This window comes from Oryctolagus cuniculus, chromosome 16 (genome assembly GCF_051225735.1).
Source record: "Oryctolagus cuniculus isolate XC-2025 breed Fujian yellow rabbit chromosome 16, ASM5122573v1, whole genome shotgun sequence".
NCBI classification, from domain to species: Eukaryota; Metazoa; Chordata; class Mammalia; order Lagomorpha; family Leporidae; genus Oryctolagus; species Oryctolagus cuniculus.
Window position 1 is genome coordinate 9,849,923 of NC_142882.1, and position 17,776 is coordinate 9,867,698.

The 17,776-nt window shown below is 40.3% G+C and overlaps 1 protein-coding gene across 1 annotated transcript in view; it reads left to right on the top strand.

The window, feature by feature from the left end:
* LOC138847798 (vomeronasal type-2 receptor 116-like) overlaps window positions 1-16,958 on the top strand; it is a 35,935-nt gene extending 18,977 nt beyond the window's left edge. Inside the window, exon 3 of the mRNA XM_089315516.1 lies at window positions 15,994-16,958. Coding sequence (XP_089171642.1) covers window positions 15,994-16,958 — 965 coding nt within the window. The remainder of the gene's footprint in view (window positions 1-15,993) is intronic.
* The last annotated feature ends 818 nt before the right edge of the window (window positions 16,959-17,776 follow it).

A 17,776-nucleotide genomic window follows, 5' to 3' on the forward strand; every position in this document is an offset into this window, starting at 1 on the left:
ACGGGAATCGTGAATCGGTGGACCTACTGGGAGAACAAGGTCGCCCACCGCGCGGAAGCCAAGTCACGGGACCGAGCCGCAGAAGCCCCAGTGCTCCAAGGGGAGTGCATGCCACACAGACAACAGCGGGGTGACTTGGGAAGCTCAGGGCTCCGAGTCCACACATCGGCACTGGAAGGGGAGGTGAGCTCAATAACCCGAGACATTGGTGGGGAAACGGGGGTCAGAATCTAGAGGGGGGCCGGAAAGTGCAGCAAACTCACTACCGGAAAGAAGGAAAAAAAAAAAGCTTCGGGGTTTCTCTTCCCCCTAACCTTGCAAAGGTTACAAGGCTGCAAGGCTAGAAGAATTCCCAAGAGACAAAGAGCAGGCCTGCTCTCTGGATTTACATATCAATGGGGGAGAGAGCTAAGGAACTGAGTCACTACAATTCAGTAGCCTAGGCAACCCAGTGGGAGTCCAGAGGAGCCAAAGACTGGAAGCTAAATACCATCAATTCTGCACAGCGGTGCCCTGCGGTGTTACTTACCCCCTGAATAAATAAAATAAATAAATAAATAAAAAGAGAGAGATTTACCACGCATAATCCTTTTTTAACTTTTATTTAATGAATATAAATTTCCAAAGTACAGCTTATGGATTACAATGGCTTCCCCCCCATAACTTCCCTCTGAAGTGCAACCCACTTTCCCTCTCCCTAGCCCCTTCTGTTCACATCAAGATTCATTTTCAATTCTCTTTATATACAGAAGATCAGTTTAGCATATATTAAGTAAAGATTTCAACAGTTTGCACCCACATAGAAACACAAAGTGAAAAATACTGTTTGAGTACTAGTTATAGCATTAAATCACAATGTACAGCACATTAAGGACAGAGATCCTACATGAGGAGTATGTGCACAGTGACACCCTTGCTTATGGCATCAGTAATCACCCTAGGCTCTTGTCATGAGTTGCCAAGGCTATGGAAGCCTTTTGAGTTCACCAACTCTGATCATATTTAGACAAGGTCATAGTGAAAGTGAAAGTTCTCTCCTCCCTTCAGAGAAAGGTACCTCCTTCTTTGATGACCTGTTCTTTCCACTTGGATCTCACAGAGATATTTGATTTAGTTTTTTTTTTTTTTTTTTGCCAGAGTGTTTTGGCTTTCATGGCTGTAATACTCTCATGGGCTTTTCAGCCAGATCACATGCCTTAATGGCTGATTCTCAGGCCAGAGTGCTGTTTTGGACATCTGCCATTCTATGGGTCTGCTGTGTATCTCACTTCCCATATTGGATAGTTCTCTCCCTTTTTTATTCTATCAGCTAGTATTAGCAGACACTAGTCTTGTTTATGTGCTCCCTTTGTACTTAGTCCTATCATTATGATCAATTGTGAACAGAACAGAAATTGATCACCTGGACTAGCGAGATGGCATTGATACCTGCCACCTTGATGGGATTGAATTGGAATCCCCTGGTATGTTTCTAACTCTACCGTTTGCGGTAAGTCAGCTTGAGCATGTCCCGAATTGCACATCTCTTCCCTCTCTTATTCCCACTCTTATATTTAACAGTGATCACTTTTCAGTTAAGTTTCAACACTTGAAAATAACTGTGTATTGACTACCGTATTCAACCAAAAGTATTAAGTAGAACAAATAGAAAAAAACTAAGAGGGATAACGTATTAAGTTGTTCATCAACAGTCAGGGCAAGGGCTGACCAAGTCACCATTTCTCATAGTGTGCATTTCACTTCAACAAGTTTCCCCTTTGGTGCTCAGTTAGTTTTTCGCCGATCAGGGAGAACATATAGTATTTCTCTCTTTGGGACTGGCTTAATTCACTAGGCATGATGTTTTCCAAATTCCTCCATCTTGCTGCAAATGACCGGGTTTCGTTGTTTTTGACTGCCGTCTAGTATTCTATAGAGTACATGTCCCATAACTTTTTTAAACTTTTATTTAATGAATATAAATTTCCAAAGTACGGCTTATGGATTACAATGGCTTCCCCTCCCATAACGTCCCTCCCACCCGCAACCCTCCCATCTCCCACTCCCTCTCCCCTTCCATTCACATCAAGATTAATTTTCGATTCTCTTTATCTACAGAAGAGCAGTTTAGCATACATTAAGTAAAGATTTCAACAGTTTGCTCTCACACAGAATCATAAAAGTGAAAAATAATAGATGATTTTTTAAATGATGATGAAATCAGATCAGACCTATTGCCATGTTTAATCCCAGTGAGAGTCAAGTTGGGAATTGATAATTTCTTCTTCTTCTTCTTTTTTTTTTTTTTTTACAGAAGATCAGTTTAGTATACATTAAGTAAAGCTTTCAACAGTTTGCACCCCCATAGAAACACAAAGTGACATATACTGTTTGAGTACTTGTTATAGCATTAAGTCTCAATGTACAACACGCTAAGGACAGCGATCCTACATGAGGAGTAAGTGCACAGTGACTCCTGTTGTTGACTTTACAAATTGACACTCCTGTCTATGGCATCAGTAATCTCCCCATGCTCCAGTCATGAGTTTCCAAGGCTATGGAAGCCCCTTGAGTTCTCTGACTCTTATCTTGTTTTTAGTCAAGGTCATAGTCAAAGTGGAGGTTCTCTCTTCCCTTCAGAGAAAGGTACCTCCTTCTTTGAAGACCTGTTCTTTCCACTGGGATCTCACTCCCAGAGATCTTTCATTTATGTTTTTTTTTTTTTTTGCCAGAGTGTCTTGGCTTTCCATGCCTGAAATACTCTCATGGGCTTTTCAGCCAGATCCGAGTGCCTTTAGGGCTGATTCTGAGGCCAGAGTGCTGTTTAGTACATCCGCCATTCTATGAGTCTGCTGAGTTATCTTGCTTCCCTTGTTGGATCACTCTCCCCTTTATTTATGCTATCTGTTAGTATTAGCAGGTACTGGACTTGTTTATGTGCTCCCTTTGACTCTTAGTCCTTTCATTATGATCAATTGTGAACTGAAATTGATCACTTTGACTAGTGAGATGGCATTGGTACATGCCACCTTGATGGGATTGATTTGGAGTCCCCTCGTATGTTTCTAACTCTACCGTTTGAGGTAATTCAGCTTGAGCATGTCCCAAATTATACATTCCTTCCCTCTCTTATTCCCACTCTTATGTTTAACAGGGATCACATTTCAGTTAAATTTCAACACTTAAGAATAACTGTGTATTAATTACAGAATTAAACCAGTAGTATTAAGAAGAACAGACAAAAAATACTAAGAGGGATACCATATTAAGTTGTTCATTAACATTCTGGGCTATGCTGATCAAGTCACCATTTTTCATAGTGTCCATTTCACTACAACAGGTTTCCTTTTTGGTGTTCAGTCAGTTGTCACCAATCAGGGAGAACATATGGTATTTGTCCCTCTGGGACTGGCTTTGTCACTCAGCATGATGTGTTCCAGATTCCTACATTTTGTTGCAACTGACTGGATTTCATTGTTTCTTACTGCGGTATAGTATTCTAAAGAATACATATCCCATAATTTCTTTATCCAGTCTACCGTTGATGGGCATTTAGGTTGGTTCCAGGTCTTAGCTATTGTGAATTGAGCTGCAATAAACATTAAGGTGCAGACAGCTTTTTTGTTTGTCAATTTCATTTCCTTTGTGTAAATTCCAAGGAGTGGGATCATCCTTGATCAAATATGAGTTGGTGTTTCTATTCTGTTCCATTGGTCTATCCATCTGTTTCTGTACCAGTACCATGCTGTTTTGATAACAACTGCCCTGTAGTATGTCCTGAAATCTGGTATTGTGATGCCTCCAGCTTTGTTTTTGTTGTACAAGATTGCTTTAGCTATTCGAGTTCTCTTGTGCCTCCATATGAATTTCAGCATCATTTTTCCAGATCTGAGAAGAAGGTCTTCTGTATCTTGATTGGGATTGCATTGAATCTGTAAATTGGTGTTGGGAGAATGGACATGTAGATGATACTGATTCTTCCAATCCATGAGCATTGAAGAGTTTTTCTTTTTTTTTTTTTAGTTCTAAATTTTTTTTTCTCTTTTTTTTTTAAACTTTTATTTAATGCATATAAATTTCCAAAGTACGACTTATGGATTACAATGGCTTCCCCCCCCCATACCGTCCCTCCCACCCACAACCCTCCCTTTCGCACTCCCTCTCCCCTTCCATTCACATCAAGATTCATTTTTGATTATCTTAATATACAGAAGATCAGCTTAGTATACATTAAGTAAGGATTTCAACAGTTTGCTCTCACACAGAAACATTAAGTGAAAAATAATAGATGATTTTTTAAATGATGATGAAATCAGATCAGACCTATTGTCATGTTTAATCCCAGTGAGAGTCAAGATGGGAATTGATAATTTCTTTCTTTCTTTTTTTTTTTTTTTACAGAAGATCAGTTCAGTATGCATTAAGTAAAGATTTCAACAGTTTGTACCCCCATAGAAACACAAAGTGAAATATATTGTTTGAGTACTCGTTATAGCATTAAATCTCAATGTACAGCACATTAAGGACAGAGATCCTACATGAGGAGTAAGTGCACAGTGACTCCTGTTGTTGACTTTACCAATTGACACTCCTGTTTATGGCATCAGTAATCTCCCTATGCTCCAGTCATGAGTTTCCAAGGCTATGGAAGCCCTCTGAGTTCTCCGACTCTTATCTTGTTTAGACAAGGTCATAGTCAAAGTGGAGGTTCTGTCGTCCCTTCAGAGATAGGTACCTCCTTCTTTGATGACCTGTTCTTTCCACTGGGATCTCACTCACAGAGATCTTTTGCCAGAGTGTCTTGGCTTTCCATGCCTGAAATACTCTCATGAGCTTTTCAGCCAGCTCCGAATGCCTTTAGGGCTGATTCTGAGGCCAGAGTGCTATTTAGGACATCTGCCATTCTATGAGTCTGCTGAGTATCTCACTTCCCATGTTGGATCACTCTCCCCTTTATTTACTCCATCGGTTAGCGTTAGCATGTACTAGACTTGTCTATGTGCTCCCTTTGACTCCCAGTCCCTCCACCATGACCAACTGTGAACTGAAACTGATCACCTGGAACAGTGAGATGGCATTGGTACATGCCACCTCGATGGGATTGAATTGGAATCCCCTGGTATGTTTCCAACTCTACCACTTGGGGCAAGTCAGCCTGAGCATGTCCCAAATTATACATCTCTTCCCTCTCCCATTCCCACCACCATGTTCAACAGGGATCACATTTCAGTTAATTTTCAACACTTAAGAATAACTGTGCATCAATTACAGATCTAAACCAGTCATATTAAGAAGAACAGATAAAAAAAACTACTAAGAGGGATAATGTATTAAGTTGTTCATTATCAGTCAGGGCTATGCTGATCAAGCCACCGTTTCCCGTAGTGTCCACCTCACTACAACAGGTTTCCCTCTTGGTGTTCAGTCAGTCGTCACCGATCAGGGAGAACATATGGTATTTGTGCCTTTGGGACTGGCTTGTTTCTTACTGCGGTATAGTATTCTAAAGAATACATATCCCATAATTTCTTTATCCAGTCTATCGTTGATGGGCATTTAGGTTGGTTCCAGGTCTTAGCTATTGTGAATTGAGCTGCAATAAACATTAGGGTGCAGACCTCTTTTTTGTTTGCCAATTTAAATTCCTTTGGGTAAATTCCAAGGAGTGGGATGGCTGGGTCGAACGGTAGGGTTATCTTCAGGTTTCTGAGGAATCTCCAGACTGACTTCCATAGTGGCTTGACCAGTTTGCATTCCCACCAACAGTGGGTTAGTGTCCCTTTTTCCCCACATCCTCGCCAGCATCTGTTGTTGGTAGATTTCTGTATGTGAGCCATTCTAACCGGGGTGAGGTGAAACCTCATTGTGGTTTTGATTTGCATTTCCCTGATTGCTAATGACCTTGAACATTTTTTCATGTGCCTGTTGGCCATTTGGATTTCCTCTTTTGAAAAATGTCTATTGAGGTCCTTGGCCCATCTCTTAAGTGGGTTGTTGGTTTTGTTTTTTGTGGAGTTTCTTGATTCTTTGTAGATTCTGGTTATTAACCCTTTATCTGTTGCATAGTTTGCAAATATTTTTTCCCATTCTGTCGGTTGTCTCTTCACTCTCCTGACTGTTTCTTTTGCAGTACAGAAACTTCTCAATTTGATGCAATCCCAATAGTTGATTTTGGCTTTGACTGCCTGTGCCTCCCGGGTCTTTTCCAGAAATTCTTTGCCTGTGCCAATATCTTGAAGGGTTTCTCCTATGTTCTCTAGTAACTTGATGGTGTCAGGTCGTAGATTTAGGTCTTTAATCCATGTGGAGTGGATTTTTGTGTAAGGTGTAAGGTAGGGGTCTTGCTTTGATTGTATTGAGGAATGTTCCTTCCATACCCAGTTTGCTTAGAGTTTTCATCATGAACGGGTGTTGTGTTTTATCAAATGCTTTCTTGGCATCTATTGAGATAATCATATGGTTTTTCTTCTGCAGTCTGTTAATGTGGTGTATCACGTTGATTGTCTTGCGCACATTAAACCATCCCTGCATACCAGGGATAAATCCCACTTGGTCTGGGTGGATGATCTTTCTGATGTGTTGTTGCATTCTATTGGCCAGAATTTTATTGAGGATTTTTGCATCTATGTTCATCAGGGATATTGGTCTGTAATTCTCTTTCAGTGCTGCATCTTTTTCTGGCTTAGGAATTAAGGTGATGCTGGCTTCATAGAAAGAATTTGGGAGGACTCCCTCTTCTTCGATTGTTCTGAATAGTTTGAGAAGAATTGGAGTTAGTTCTTCTTTAAACGTCTGGTAGAATTCAGCAGTGAATCCATCTGGTCCTGGGCTTTTCTTTGTTGGGAGGGCCTTTATTACTGTTTCAATTTCTGTCTCAGTTATGGGTCTGTTTAGGTTTTCGATGTCTTCCTGGTTCAATTTAGGCAGGTTGCATGTGTCCAGGAATGTATCCATTTCTGATAGGTTTCCCTGTTTGCTGGCATACAAGTCCTTGTAGTAATTTCTGATGATTCTTTTTATTTCTGTGGTGTCTGTTGTTACGTTTCCTTTTTCATCTCTGATTTTATTGATTTGGGTCTTTTCTCTTCTTTTTTTAGTTAGTTGGGCAATGGGGTGTCAATTTTGTTTATTTTTTCAAAAAACCAGCTCCTCGTTTGGCTGATTTTTTGTAATGTTTTTCTTGATTCAATCCTGTTGATTTCTTCTCTGATTTTAATTATTTCTCTTCTCCTACTAGATTTGGGTCTGGTTTGCTGTAGGTTTTCTAGATCCTTGAGGTGAATTGAAAGCTCATCTATTTGGTGTCTTTCCAATTTCTTGATGTAGGCACCTATTGATATAAACTTTCCTCTTAACACTGCTTTTGCTGTGTCCCATAAGTTTTGGCATGTTGTGCTGTTATCCTCATTTACTTCCAGAAAGTTTTTGATTTCTCTTTTGATTTCTTCTATGACCCATTGTTCATTCAGGAGCATGTTGTTCAATCTCCATGTGTTTGCATATGCTCTGGGGATTCCTGAGTTGCTAATTTCCAACTTCATTCCTTTATTGTCTGAGAAGCTGCATGGCATGACTCTAATTCTTTTGAATTTGCTGAGACTTGCTTTATGGCCTAGTATGTGGTCAATCCTAGAGAAGGTTCCATGTACTGCTGAGAAGAATGTAAATGCTTTCTGTGTAGGATGAAAAGTTCTGTAGATATCTGTTAGATCCATTTGGGCTATAATGTCATTTAAAACTACTGCCCTCTTGCTGATCTTCTGTCCTGTTGATCTGTCTATTTCTGAGAGTGGAGTATTGAAGTCCCCCAGTACTACTGTATTGGGGTCTAAGTCTCCCTTTATGTCCGTTAATAAATCTTTTAGATAAACTGGTGCCCTGTAGTTAGGTGTACATACATTGATAATTGTTATATCTTCCTGTTGAATTGATCCCTTAATCATGATATAGTGTCCCTCTTTGTCTCTCTTAACAGTTTTTGTGGTAAAGTTTATGTTGTCCGATATTAAGATGGCTACGCCTGCTCTTTTTTCATTTCTGTTGGCATGGTATATCTTTTTCCAGCCTTTCACTTTCAGTCTGTATGGATCTTTGTTGGAAAGATGTGTTTCTTGTAAGCAGCAAATAGATGGGTTTTGTTCCTTAACCCAATCAGCCAATCGGTGTCTTTTAACTGGACAGTTCAGGCCATTCACGTTCAAAGTGACTAATGATAAGTGGTAACTTTGCCCTGCCATTTGCCAAAGATAAGTTCTAATATATGCTTTGAATTCCCTGTGATCTTTTGCTGTGAGGTTTCCTTCCTTGATTTCCTTCCTTTACCTTCTTTCATATTGATGACCGTGTTTCTGTGTTTCTGTGTGTAACACATCTTTAAGCATCTTTTGCAGGGCTGGACGAGTGGCAACAAATTCTTTCAATTTCTGTTTGCAATGAAAGGTCTTTATTTCACCTTCATTCACAAATGATAGCTTTGCAGGATATAATATTCTGGGCTGGCAGTTGTTTTCTCTTAGTACCTGGGCTATATCTCGCCATTCCCTCCTATCTTGTAGAGTTTCTGATGAGAAGTCAGCTGTGAGTCTGATTGGAGATCCTCTGAGAGTAATCTGCCGTTTCTCTCTTGCACATTTTAGGATCTTTTCTTTCTGTTTCACTGTGGAGAGTTTAATTACAACGTGTCGTGGTGAGGATCTCTTTTGGTCGTGTTTATTAGGGGTTCTGTGAGCTTCCTGTACCAGGATTTCTCTGTCCTTCTCCAAACCTGGGAAATTTTCTGCTAATATCTCACTAAAAAGGCCTTCTAATCCTTTCTCCCTCTCCATGCCTTCAGGAACTCCTAGAATCTGAATGTTGGGTTTTTTAATAGTATCCTGAAGATTCCCGACAATATGTTTTAGATTTCTAATTTCCTCGTCTTTTCTTTGGTCTGACTGTATCCTTTCCTGTTCTCTGTCTTCTAAGTCCGATATTCTCTCTTCTGCTTCACCCATTCTGTTTGTAAGGCTCTCTATTGTGTTTTTCATTTGATCTATTGAATTCTTCACTTCAGTCACTATCCCAGTTTCCTGTTGTACTAGTTGTTTCGTTTCATTTTGATTCCTCCTTAATATTTCATTTTCACGAGAGAGATTTTCTATCTTGTCCATTAAGGATTTCTGTAGTTTGAGAATTTGTTTTTGAGAACTTCTTAATGTTCTTATCAACTTTTTGAGATCTGCTTCTTGCATTTCTTCTATGTCATCATCTTCATAATCTTGAATTGGGGTGTCTTTTTCATTTGAGGGCGTCATAGTAACTTCCTTGTTTTTATTACCTCGGTTTTTGCGTTTGTTATTTGGCATATTGGAGATATTTGGTTTCTTCACTGTGGTGCTTTTTCTTGTTATACTATGACTCTAGATTAAGTGGACTATCTGTTTTTGATGGAGCCTTAGGGCTTGAGATGGGTATGGCCTGAGAGCTCTGTTTGGTGTGCCAAAGGTGACACTCCCAGGTTAGGTGTGGTAAATCTCTCTCTCTCTTTTTTTTTTGATTCAAAAGGGAAGTAATTCCGCACAGCTGAATGAAGTTGGAGGTAGTTAGCAGGCAAATGATATACCCACAGGAGCCAGAGATCGGAAGCTCTTTCCCAAGATCCCCACAGGGAATCTGTTCGGCCCTCAGAGTGGGCTCAAATTCTCCTTCAGCCTCCCACTGGGTTGCCAAAGTTACGGAATTGTAGCGTCTCTGGAGAGTGCTCACGTGAATTCTGTGAGTTCTCTCCCCCACCGTATCTTTTTTCACAGTCTCAGTTCAGTAGCACCACAAATTTACTAGGTCCTAATCTGCTGTTAATTCGCCCCGCCCAGAGTCAGGTTTTTCTGCTAGGCTCAGGGCCGGTGCAGACCTGAGGTCGCTCTGCTTATGACGTATGTCCAAGATGGCGCCTGCTCTTTGTCTTGCTCGCCCTTGAGAGGTGAGCGGAGAGAGAGAAACCCGTGTCCGTACTAGTCACCTTTTTTTTTTTCCTCTCTCTCTCTCTCTCTCTTCCAGTTAGCCTTGTGAACTTCCCCCCCCCGGGGGTCGTTCCCTCTAGTCTCCTCTCTCCGCTTGCCTGCCGGTGTTTCGGGCTACTGCGGTTCGGCTCACCTCGCGTTCCAGCGCTGGTGTGTTGAGTCTGCCGCTGATGTCCCGAACTGTGGGCTCCCACGCTCTCCACGCAGGTCCGCTGTGAGTCACGCGTTCCGGAAGAGTTTCTTCTGCTGTTTCCTCCCCTACTCTTCCTTGAACCTGCAGTATCTCCACTTTTATTAAACTATCTCTCGCCAGACTATCAGTGTGCTCCCTTCCTATTCCGCCATCTTGCCGGAAAGCCCTCGAGTTTTTCATTTTTTGGTATCCTCTTCTAATTCTTTCTTTAAGGTTTTCTAATTTTCATCGTAGAGGTCTTTAACGTCCTTGGTTAAGTTTATAGCAATGTATTTGATTTTTTTGTAGCTATTGTGAATGGGATTGATCTTAGAAGTTCTTTTTCATCCGTGGTATTGCCTGTGTATACAAAGGCTGTTGATTTTTGTGCATTGGTTTTCTATCCTGCCACTTTGCCAAACTCTTCTATGAGTTCCAATAGTCTCTTAGTAGAGTTCTTTGGGTCCCCTAAATAAAGAATCATATTATCTGCAAAGAGGGATATTTTGAGTTTTTCCTTCCCAATTTCTATTCCGTTAATTTCTTTTTCTTGCGTAATAGCTCTGGCTAGAACTTCCAGAACTATGTTAAATAGCAGTGGTGAGAGTGGGCATCCCTGTCTGGTGCCAGATCTCAGTGGAAATGCTTCCAACTTTTCCCCATTCAATAGGACGTTGGCTGTGGGTTTTTCATAAATTGCTTTGATTGTATTGAGGAATGTTCCTTCCATACCCAGTTTGCTTAGAGTTTTCATCATGAACAGGTGTTGTATTTTATCAAATGCTTTCTCTGCATCTATCGAGATAATCATATGGTTTTTCTTCTGCAGTCTGTCAATGTGGTGTATCACATTGATTGATTTGCGACTGTTGAATCATCCCTGCATACCAGGGATAAATCCCACTTGGTCTGGGTGGATGATCTTTCTGATGTGTTGTTGCATTCTATTGGCCAGAATTTTATTGAGGATTTTTGCATCTATGTTCATCAGGGATATTGTTCTGCAATTCTCTTTCAATGCTGCATCTTTTTCTGGCTTAGGAATTAAGGTGATACTGGCTTCATAGAAAGAATTTGGGAGGATTCCCTCTTTTTCAATTATTCTGAATAGTTTGAGAAGAATTGGAGTTAGTTCTTCTTTAAATGTCTGGTAGAATTCAGCAGTGAATCCGTCTGGTCCTGGGCTTTTGTTTATTTTGGGGGGGCCTTTATTACTGTATCAATTTCTGTCTCAGTTATAGGTGTGTTTAGGTTTTCTATGTCTTCCTGGTTCAATTTAGGTAGGTTGCATGTGTCTAGGAATCTATCTATTTCTGATAGGTTTCCCTGTTTGCTGGCATACAGGTCCTTGTAGTAATTTCTGATGATTCTTTTTATTTCTGTGGTGTCTGTTGTTACATTTCCTTTTTCATCTCTGATTTTATTGATTTGGGTTTTCTCTTCTGTTTTTAGTTATTTGGGCCAATGGGGTGTCAATTTTGTTTATTTTTTCAAAAAACTGATCCTCTTTTGTCTGATTTTTTGTAATTTTTTTTGGATTCAATCCTGTTGATTTCTTCTCTGATTTTAATTATTTCTCTTGTCCTACTAGATTTGGGTCTGGTTTGCTGCAGATTTTCTAGATCCTTGAGATGCAGTGAAATCTCATTTATTTGGTACCTTTCCAATTTCTTGATGTAGGCAGCTATTGCTATAAATTTCCTCTTAACACTGCTTTTGTTGCGTCCCATAAGTTTTGGTATGTTGTGCTGTTATCCTCATTTACTTCCAGAAAAGTTTTGATTTCTCTTTTAATTTCTTCTAGGACCCAGTGTTCATTCAGGAGCATGTTGTTCAATCTCCATGTGTTTGCGTATGCTCTGGGGATTCCTGAGTTGCTAATTTCCAACTTCATTCCTTTATGGTCTGAGAAGCTGCATGGCATGACTCTAATTCTTTTGAATTTGCTGAGACTTGCTTTATGGCCTAGTATGTGGTCAATCCTAGAGAAGGTTCCATGTACTGCTGAGAAGAATGTAAATGCTTTCTGTGTAGGATGAAAAGTTCTGTAGATATCTGTTAGATCCATTTGGGCTATAATGTCATTTAAAACTACTGTCCTCTTGCTGATCTTCTGTCCTGTTGATCTGTCTATTTCTGAGAGTGGAGTATTGAAGTCCCCCAGTACTTTTTATTGGGGTGTAAGTCTCCCCTTAAGTCCCTCAACAAATCTTTTAAATAAACCGGTGCCCTGTAATTAGGTGGATATACATTGATAATCGTTATATCTTCCTGTTGAATTGATCCCTTAATCATTATATAGTGCCCCTCTTTGTCTCTCTTGAGATTTTTTGTGTTAAAGTTTATGTTGTCCAATATTAAGATGGCTGTGCCCGCTCTTTTTTCATTTCAGTTGGCATGGTATATCTTTTTCCAGCCTTTCACTTTCAGTCTGTATGGATCTTTATTGGAAAGATATCTTTCTTGTAAGCAGCAAATAGATGGGTTTTGTTCCTTTACCCAATCAGCCAATCGGTGTCTTTTACTTGGACAGTTCAGGCCATTAACGTTCAATGTGACTATTGATAAGTAGTAGCTGTGCCCTGCCATTTGCCAAAGATATTTTCTGATATATGTTTTGAACTTCCTGTGATCTTTTGCTGTGAGATTTCCTTCATTTACCTTCTTTCAAATCGATGTCCATGTTTCTGTGTTTCTGTGTGTAACACATCTTTAAGCATCTTTTGCAGGGCCGGAAGAGTGGCGGCAAAGTCTTTCAATTTCTGTTTGTTGTGAAAGGTCTTTATTTCACCTTCATTCACAAATGAGAGCTTGGCAGGATATAATATTCTGGGCTGGCACTTTTTCTCTCTTAGTACCTGGGCTATATCTTGCCATTCCCTCATAGCTTGTAGGGTTTCTGATGAGAAGTCAGATGTGAGTCTGATTGGAGATGCTCTGAGAGTAATCTGACGTTTCTCTCTTGCACATTTTAGGATCTTTTCTTTCTGTTTCACTGTGGTGAGTTTAATTACAACGTGCCATGGTGAGGATCTCTGTTGGTCATGTTTGCTAGGGGTTCTGTGAGCTTCCTGTACTAGGATGTCTCTGTCCTTCTCCAAACCTGGGAAATTTTCTGCTAATATCTCACTATAAAGGCCTTCTAATCCTTTCTCCCTCTCCATGCCTTCAGGAACTCCTAGAATCTGAATGTTGGGTTTTTTAATAGTATCCTGAAGATTCCTGACAATATTTTTTAGATTTCTAAATTCCTCTTCTTTTCTTTAGTTTGATGTGTATTTTCCTGTGCTCTTTTTCTAAGTCTGATATTCTCTCTTCTGCTTCACGCATTCTGTTTTTAAGGCTCTCTAATGTATTTGTCATTTGATCTATTGAATTCTTCATTTCATTATGATTTCTCGTCACTATCAGAGTTTCATGTTCTACTAGCTGTTTCACTTCATTTTGATTCCTCCTTAATATTTCATTTTCACGAGAGAGATTTTCTATCTTGTCCATTAAGGATTTCTGTAGTTTGAGAATTTGTTTTTGAGAACTTCTTAATGTTCTTATCAACTTTTTGAGATCTGCTTCTTGCACTTCTTCTATCTCATCATCTACATAATCTGAATTGGGGTGTCTATTTCATTTGGGGGCATCGTAGTGTCTTCCTTGTTCTTGTTACTTCGGCTTTTGCATTTGTTTGGCATATTGGGGATATTCTTTGGTTTTTTCTCATTATACTGTGACAGTAGATTAAGAGGACTGTCTGCTTTTGATGGATCCTTAGAGGCTCTGATGGGTGTGGCCAGAGACTTCTTAATTCAATTATGTTATCAGTAGCAACCATTTCGTTTCAATCTTTCCCAAGAGGAAATTTATATTGTTAGTCATTAGAAAGGTAAAGAAACAATGACTTAACTTATGCATAATGTGTTTGGGAATACCCACTAATGTATAAAAAAGTATGAAAAATGAATGAACATACACTTGAAGCCCATTGTGCAGCAGCATTTGCTTGTGTGCCCTCAGAATGTCTCTGAGATCACACCTGTTGAATATATGAAGAATGAGCATCTCCAGATAAAAATTGCCAGGGAGAATTATTTTAAAATGTTTCTGAATATTTTATGATTGAATAAGTACCACCTGCAAAAATTGTATAATACCTTTATGATAAAGGTAGCCAAATCAATACCATTTTCTGTATTTAACTGAAATGTCATTGAAGCAGAGAAATACCCATTCATTGACCTCTATTTAGGACTTCTTTCTTGTGTAATGGCACAAGAGTTTTTTCATGAGGGACAATGTGGTGTGCAGAGCTCAAAGTATTCCATTCCTTCCATGAGGCAGAAGGGTAACACGCCCTTATTTCAGGTGAAATTGGAAAGTTTCAAAAACCTAATTTCTCCTTGAAAATTTTGTTGAAAATATCAGTTATACCCAAATGACTTATAATAAAGTCAAACACCTCCATAAAATCCAAATGTTTTAGATTTGATAAAATATATTTCAACCTTTGCATTGAATAACTGACAAAAATTGTGCCAGAGATATGAAAATATAAAACAAGGAAAGACTTTTTACCAGATATCAAATAGTATACAATGAAGAAATGCTAGATATTGATTGTTGTAAGGATTTCATAGGCATTTTGCATTTTTATTTCTCTGCAAGAGAAGGAAAGCTCTAAAGCTGATTATCCTAGGCAAATGTTCTAAGCCATGATGATGCAGGATTGAGCACGAGAAAGACTGGAGACAGCAGGGGGAGGAATTCGGAAGAATGCATATGGACATCACTGTGCCACAGGATGAGCCACCCTAACCACTCATTTGCTAAAGATGCCATTTGAAATAGTTTGTTCCCATTTGTAGATGAGAATTCTCCCTGGGACAGGAATGTAGAAACTTGCTCTGGTGTGGCCTCATATTTTTAAGAAAACTTTTATTTAATAAATACAAATTTTGAAAGTACAATTTTTGGATTATAGCGGTTCCCCCCCCCCATAACTACCACCCCATGCACAAACAATCCCATCTCCTACTCTTCCATCCCATTTTTCATTGATTCATTTTTAATTATCTTTATATGCAGAAGTTCAGTTTAGTATAAACTAACTAAAGATTTCAACAGATTGCACCCACGCAGACACACAAATTATAAAGTACTGCTTGAAGACTAATTTTACCATTAATTATCATAGTACGACACATTAGGGCAGAGATCCTACGTGGGGAGTAAGTGCACAGTGACTCCTGTTGTTGATTTAATAATTGACACTCTTATTTATAATGTCAGTGATCAACCGAGGCTCTTGTCATGAGCAGCCAAGGCTATGGAAGCCTCTTGAGTTCACAAACTCCGACCTTATTTAGACAAGGTCGTAGTCATAATGGAAAGGCCTCCCTTCAGAGAAAGATACCTCCTTTGATGGCCTGTTCTTTCTGCTGGGATCTCACTCACAGAGATATTTCATTTAAGTCATTTTTTACCACAGTGTCTTGGCTTTCGATGCCTGAGAAACTCTCATGGGCTTTTTATTCAGATTGGAATGCCTTAAGGAATGAATCTGAGGCCAGAGTGCTGTTTATGGCATTTGCCATTCTATGAGGCTGCTGTGTATCCCACTTCTAATGTTGGATCATTCTCTCCTGTTTAATGCTATCAATTATTATTAGCTGACAATGGTCTTATTTATGTGTTCCCTTTGATATTTAATCCTATCTTTATGATCAATTTTGAAGTTAAACAGATCACTTTAACTGGTAAGATGGCATGGTTATCTGGGTGTGTCCTCATATTACATCAGAGTATTTTATACTCAAAGTGGCATTGCAAAGTAACCATTTTTCCCAACAGGGAAAATTTCAGAATTTCAGCAATGGAAACTCAGCCTTTCTTCTTCCACAGATGCAGAACAGTGTATCCAGTGTGCAGAGCATGAGTATCCGAACATGGAGAGAAGTCACTGCCTCCCCAAGCTAATGACCTTCTTAGCCTTTGAGGATGCCCTGGGGATGGCTCTGGTTTGCATGGCTCTGTGCTTCTCTGTAACCACAGCTGCAGTTTTGGGAGTCTTTGTGAAGCACCGAGACACTCCCATCGTCAAGGCCAATAACCGGTCTCTCAGCTACATCCTGCTCATCGCCCTCCTCCTGTGCTTCCTGTGCTCCTTACTCTTCATTGGCCGTCCCAACACAGCCACCTGCCTCCTCCGACAAATAACATTTGGTCTTGTGTTCACAGTGGCTATTTCTGCTGTGCTGGCCAAGACCATCACTGTGATTCTGGCTTTCAAGGTTATGAAACCTGGAAGAACTATCAGGCGATTGCTTGTATCTGGAGCTTCTAACTTCATCATTCCCATCTGTTCCTTGATCCAACTAGCTCTATGTGGCATCTGGTTGGGCATCTCTCCTCCCTTTATTGAGTTAGATGCATATGCTGAGCCTGACCACATCATCCTGGTGTGCAACAAGGGCTCAGTCACTGCCTTCTACTGTGTCCTGGGCTACCTGGGTTCCTTGGCCCTAGCGAGCTTCACTGTAGCTTTCCTAGCCAGGAATCTGCCTGACACTTTCAATGAAGCCAAGTTCCTGACGTTCAGCATGCTGGTGTTCTGCAGTGTCTGGGTGACCTTCCTGCCTGTCTACCACAGCACCAAGGGGAAGGTCATGGTGGCCGTGGAGGTCTTCTCCATCTTGGCCTCCAGTGCAGGACTCCTAGGGTGCATTTTTGCCCCCAAGTGCTACATTATTCTTATAAGGCCTGAAAAGAATTCTCTGAAAGGCTTAAAGAAAAGAGCAAGTTCTAAGGGATTCTAATATTTTTCTGCTTGTTTTGTTGTCACATTTTCAGAGTTTGGTGCCAAAACCAAACTGATATAACATTCCATATATATAAAATAACTAAAATTAACTTTTCCTTTGAAAATGACTTCTAGGTAAGACACTTAGCCTAGCAGATTACATAGGATCAGTTTCTGGCTCTGACTCCTGGCCTGTACTTTTGACTCTTGGGGACCCTGGAAGGAAGTGGTGATGGATTATGGAACTTGGTTCTGTCCACCCATATGAGAATCCTGGTTTTACTCCCTGATTTGGGTCTAGCCACAGCCTAAGTATAGGCATTTGGGGTGTAGAAGCATGAGGTATAGAATGAGAGGTGTCTATGACTCAGTAGTCACTAATGTTCTGGCAGCCAATATCATACTGAATGGAGAGAAGCTGAAAGCATTTCCCCTCAGATCTTGAACACGATAGGCATGTCTACTTTCAACATTCTTATTCAGTACACAACTTGAAGTGTTGGCAGGAGCAATTAGGGAGGAGGAAGAAGTAAAGGGCATCAAAATTGGAAAGGAGGGGGCCAGCACTGTGGCATAGCAGGTAAAGCCACCCCCTGCAGTACTGGCACTGCCATATGGCACTGGTTTGAGATCTGGCTGCTCCTCTTCCTATCCAGCTCTCTGCTATGGCCTGGGAAAGCAGTGGAAGATGGCCTAAGTTGTTGGGCCCCTGCACCCATGTGGGAGACCTGGAAGAATCTCCTGGCTCCTGGCTTCAGATTGGTGTAGCTCTGGTCATTGATGCCATTTGGGGAGTGAACCAGCGGGTGGAAGATCTTTCTCTTTCTGACTCTC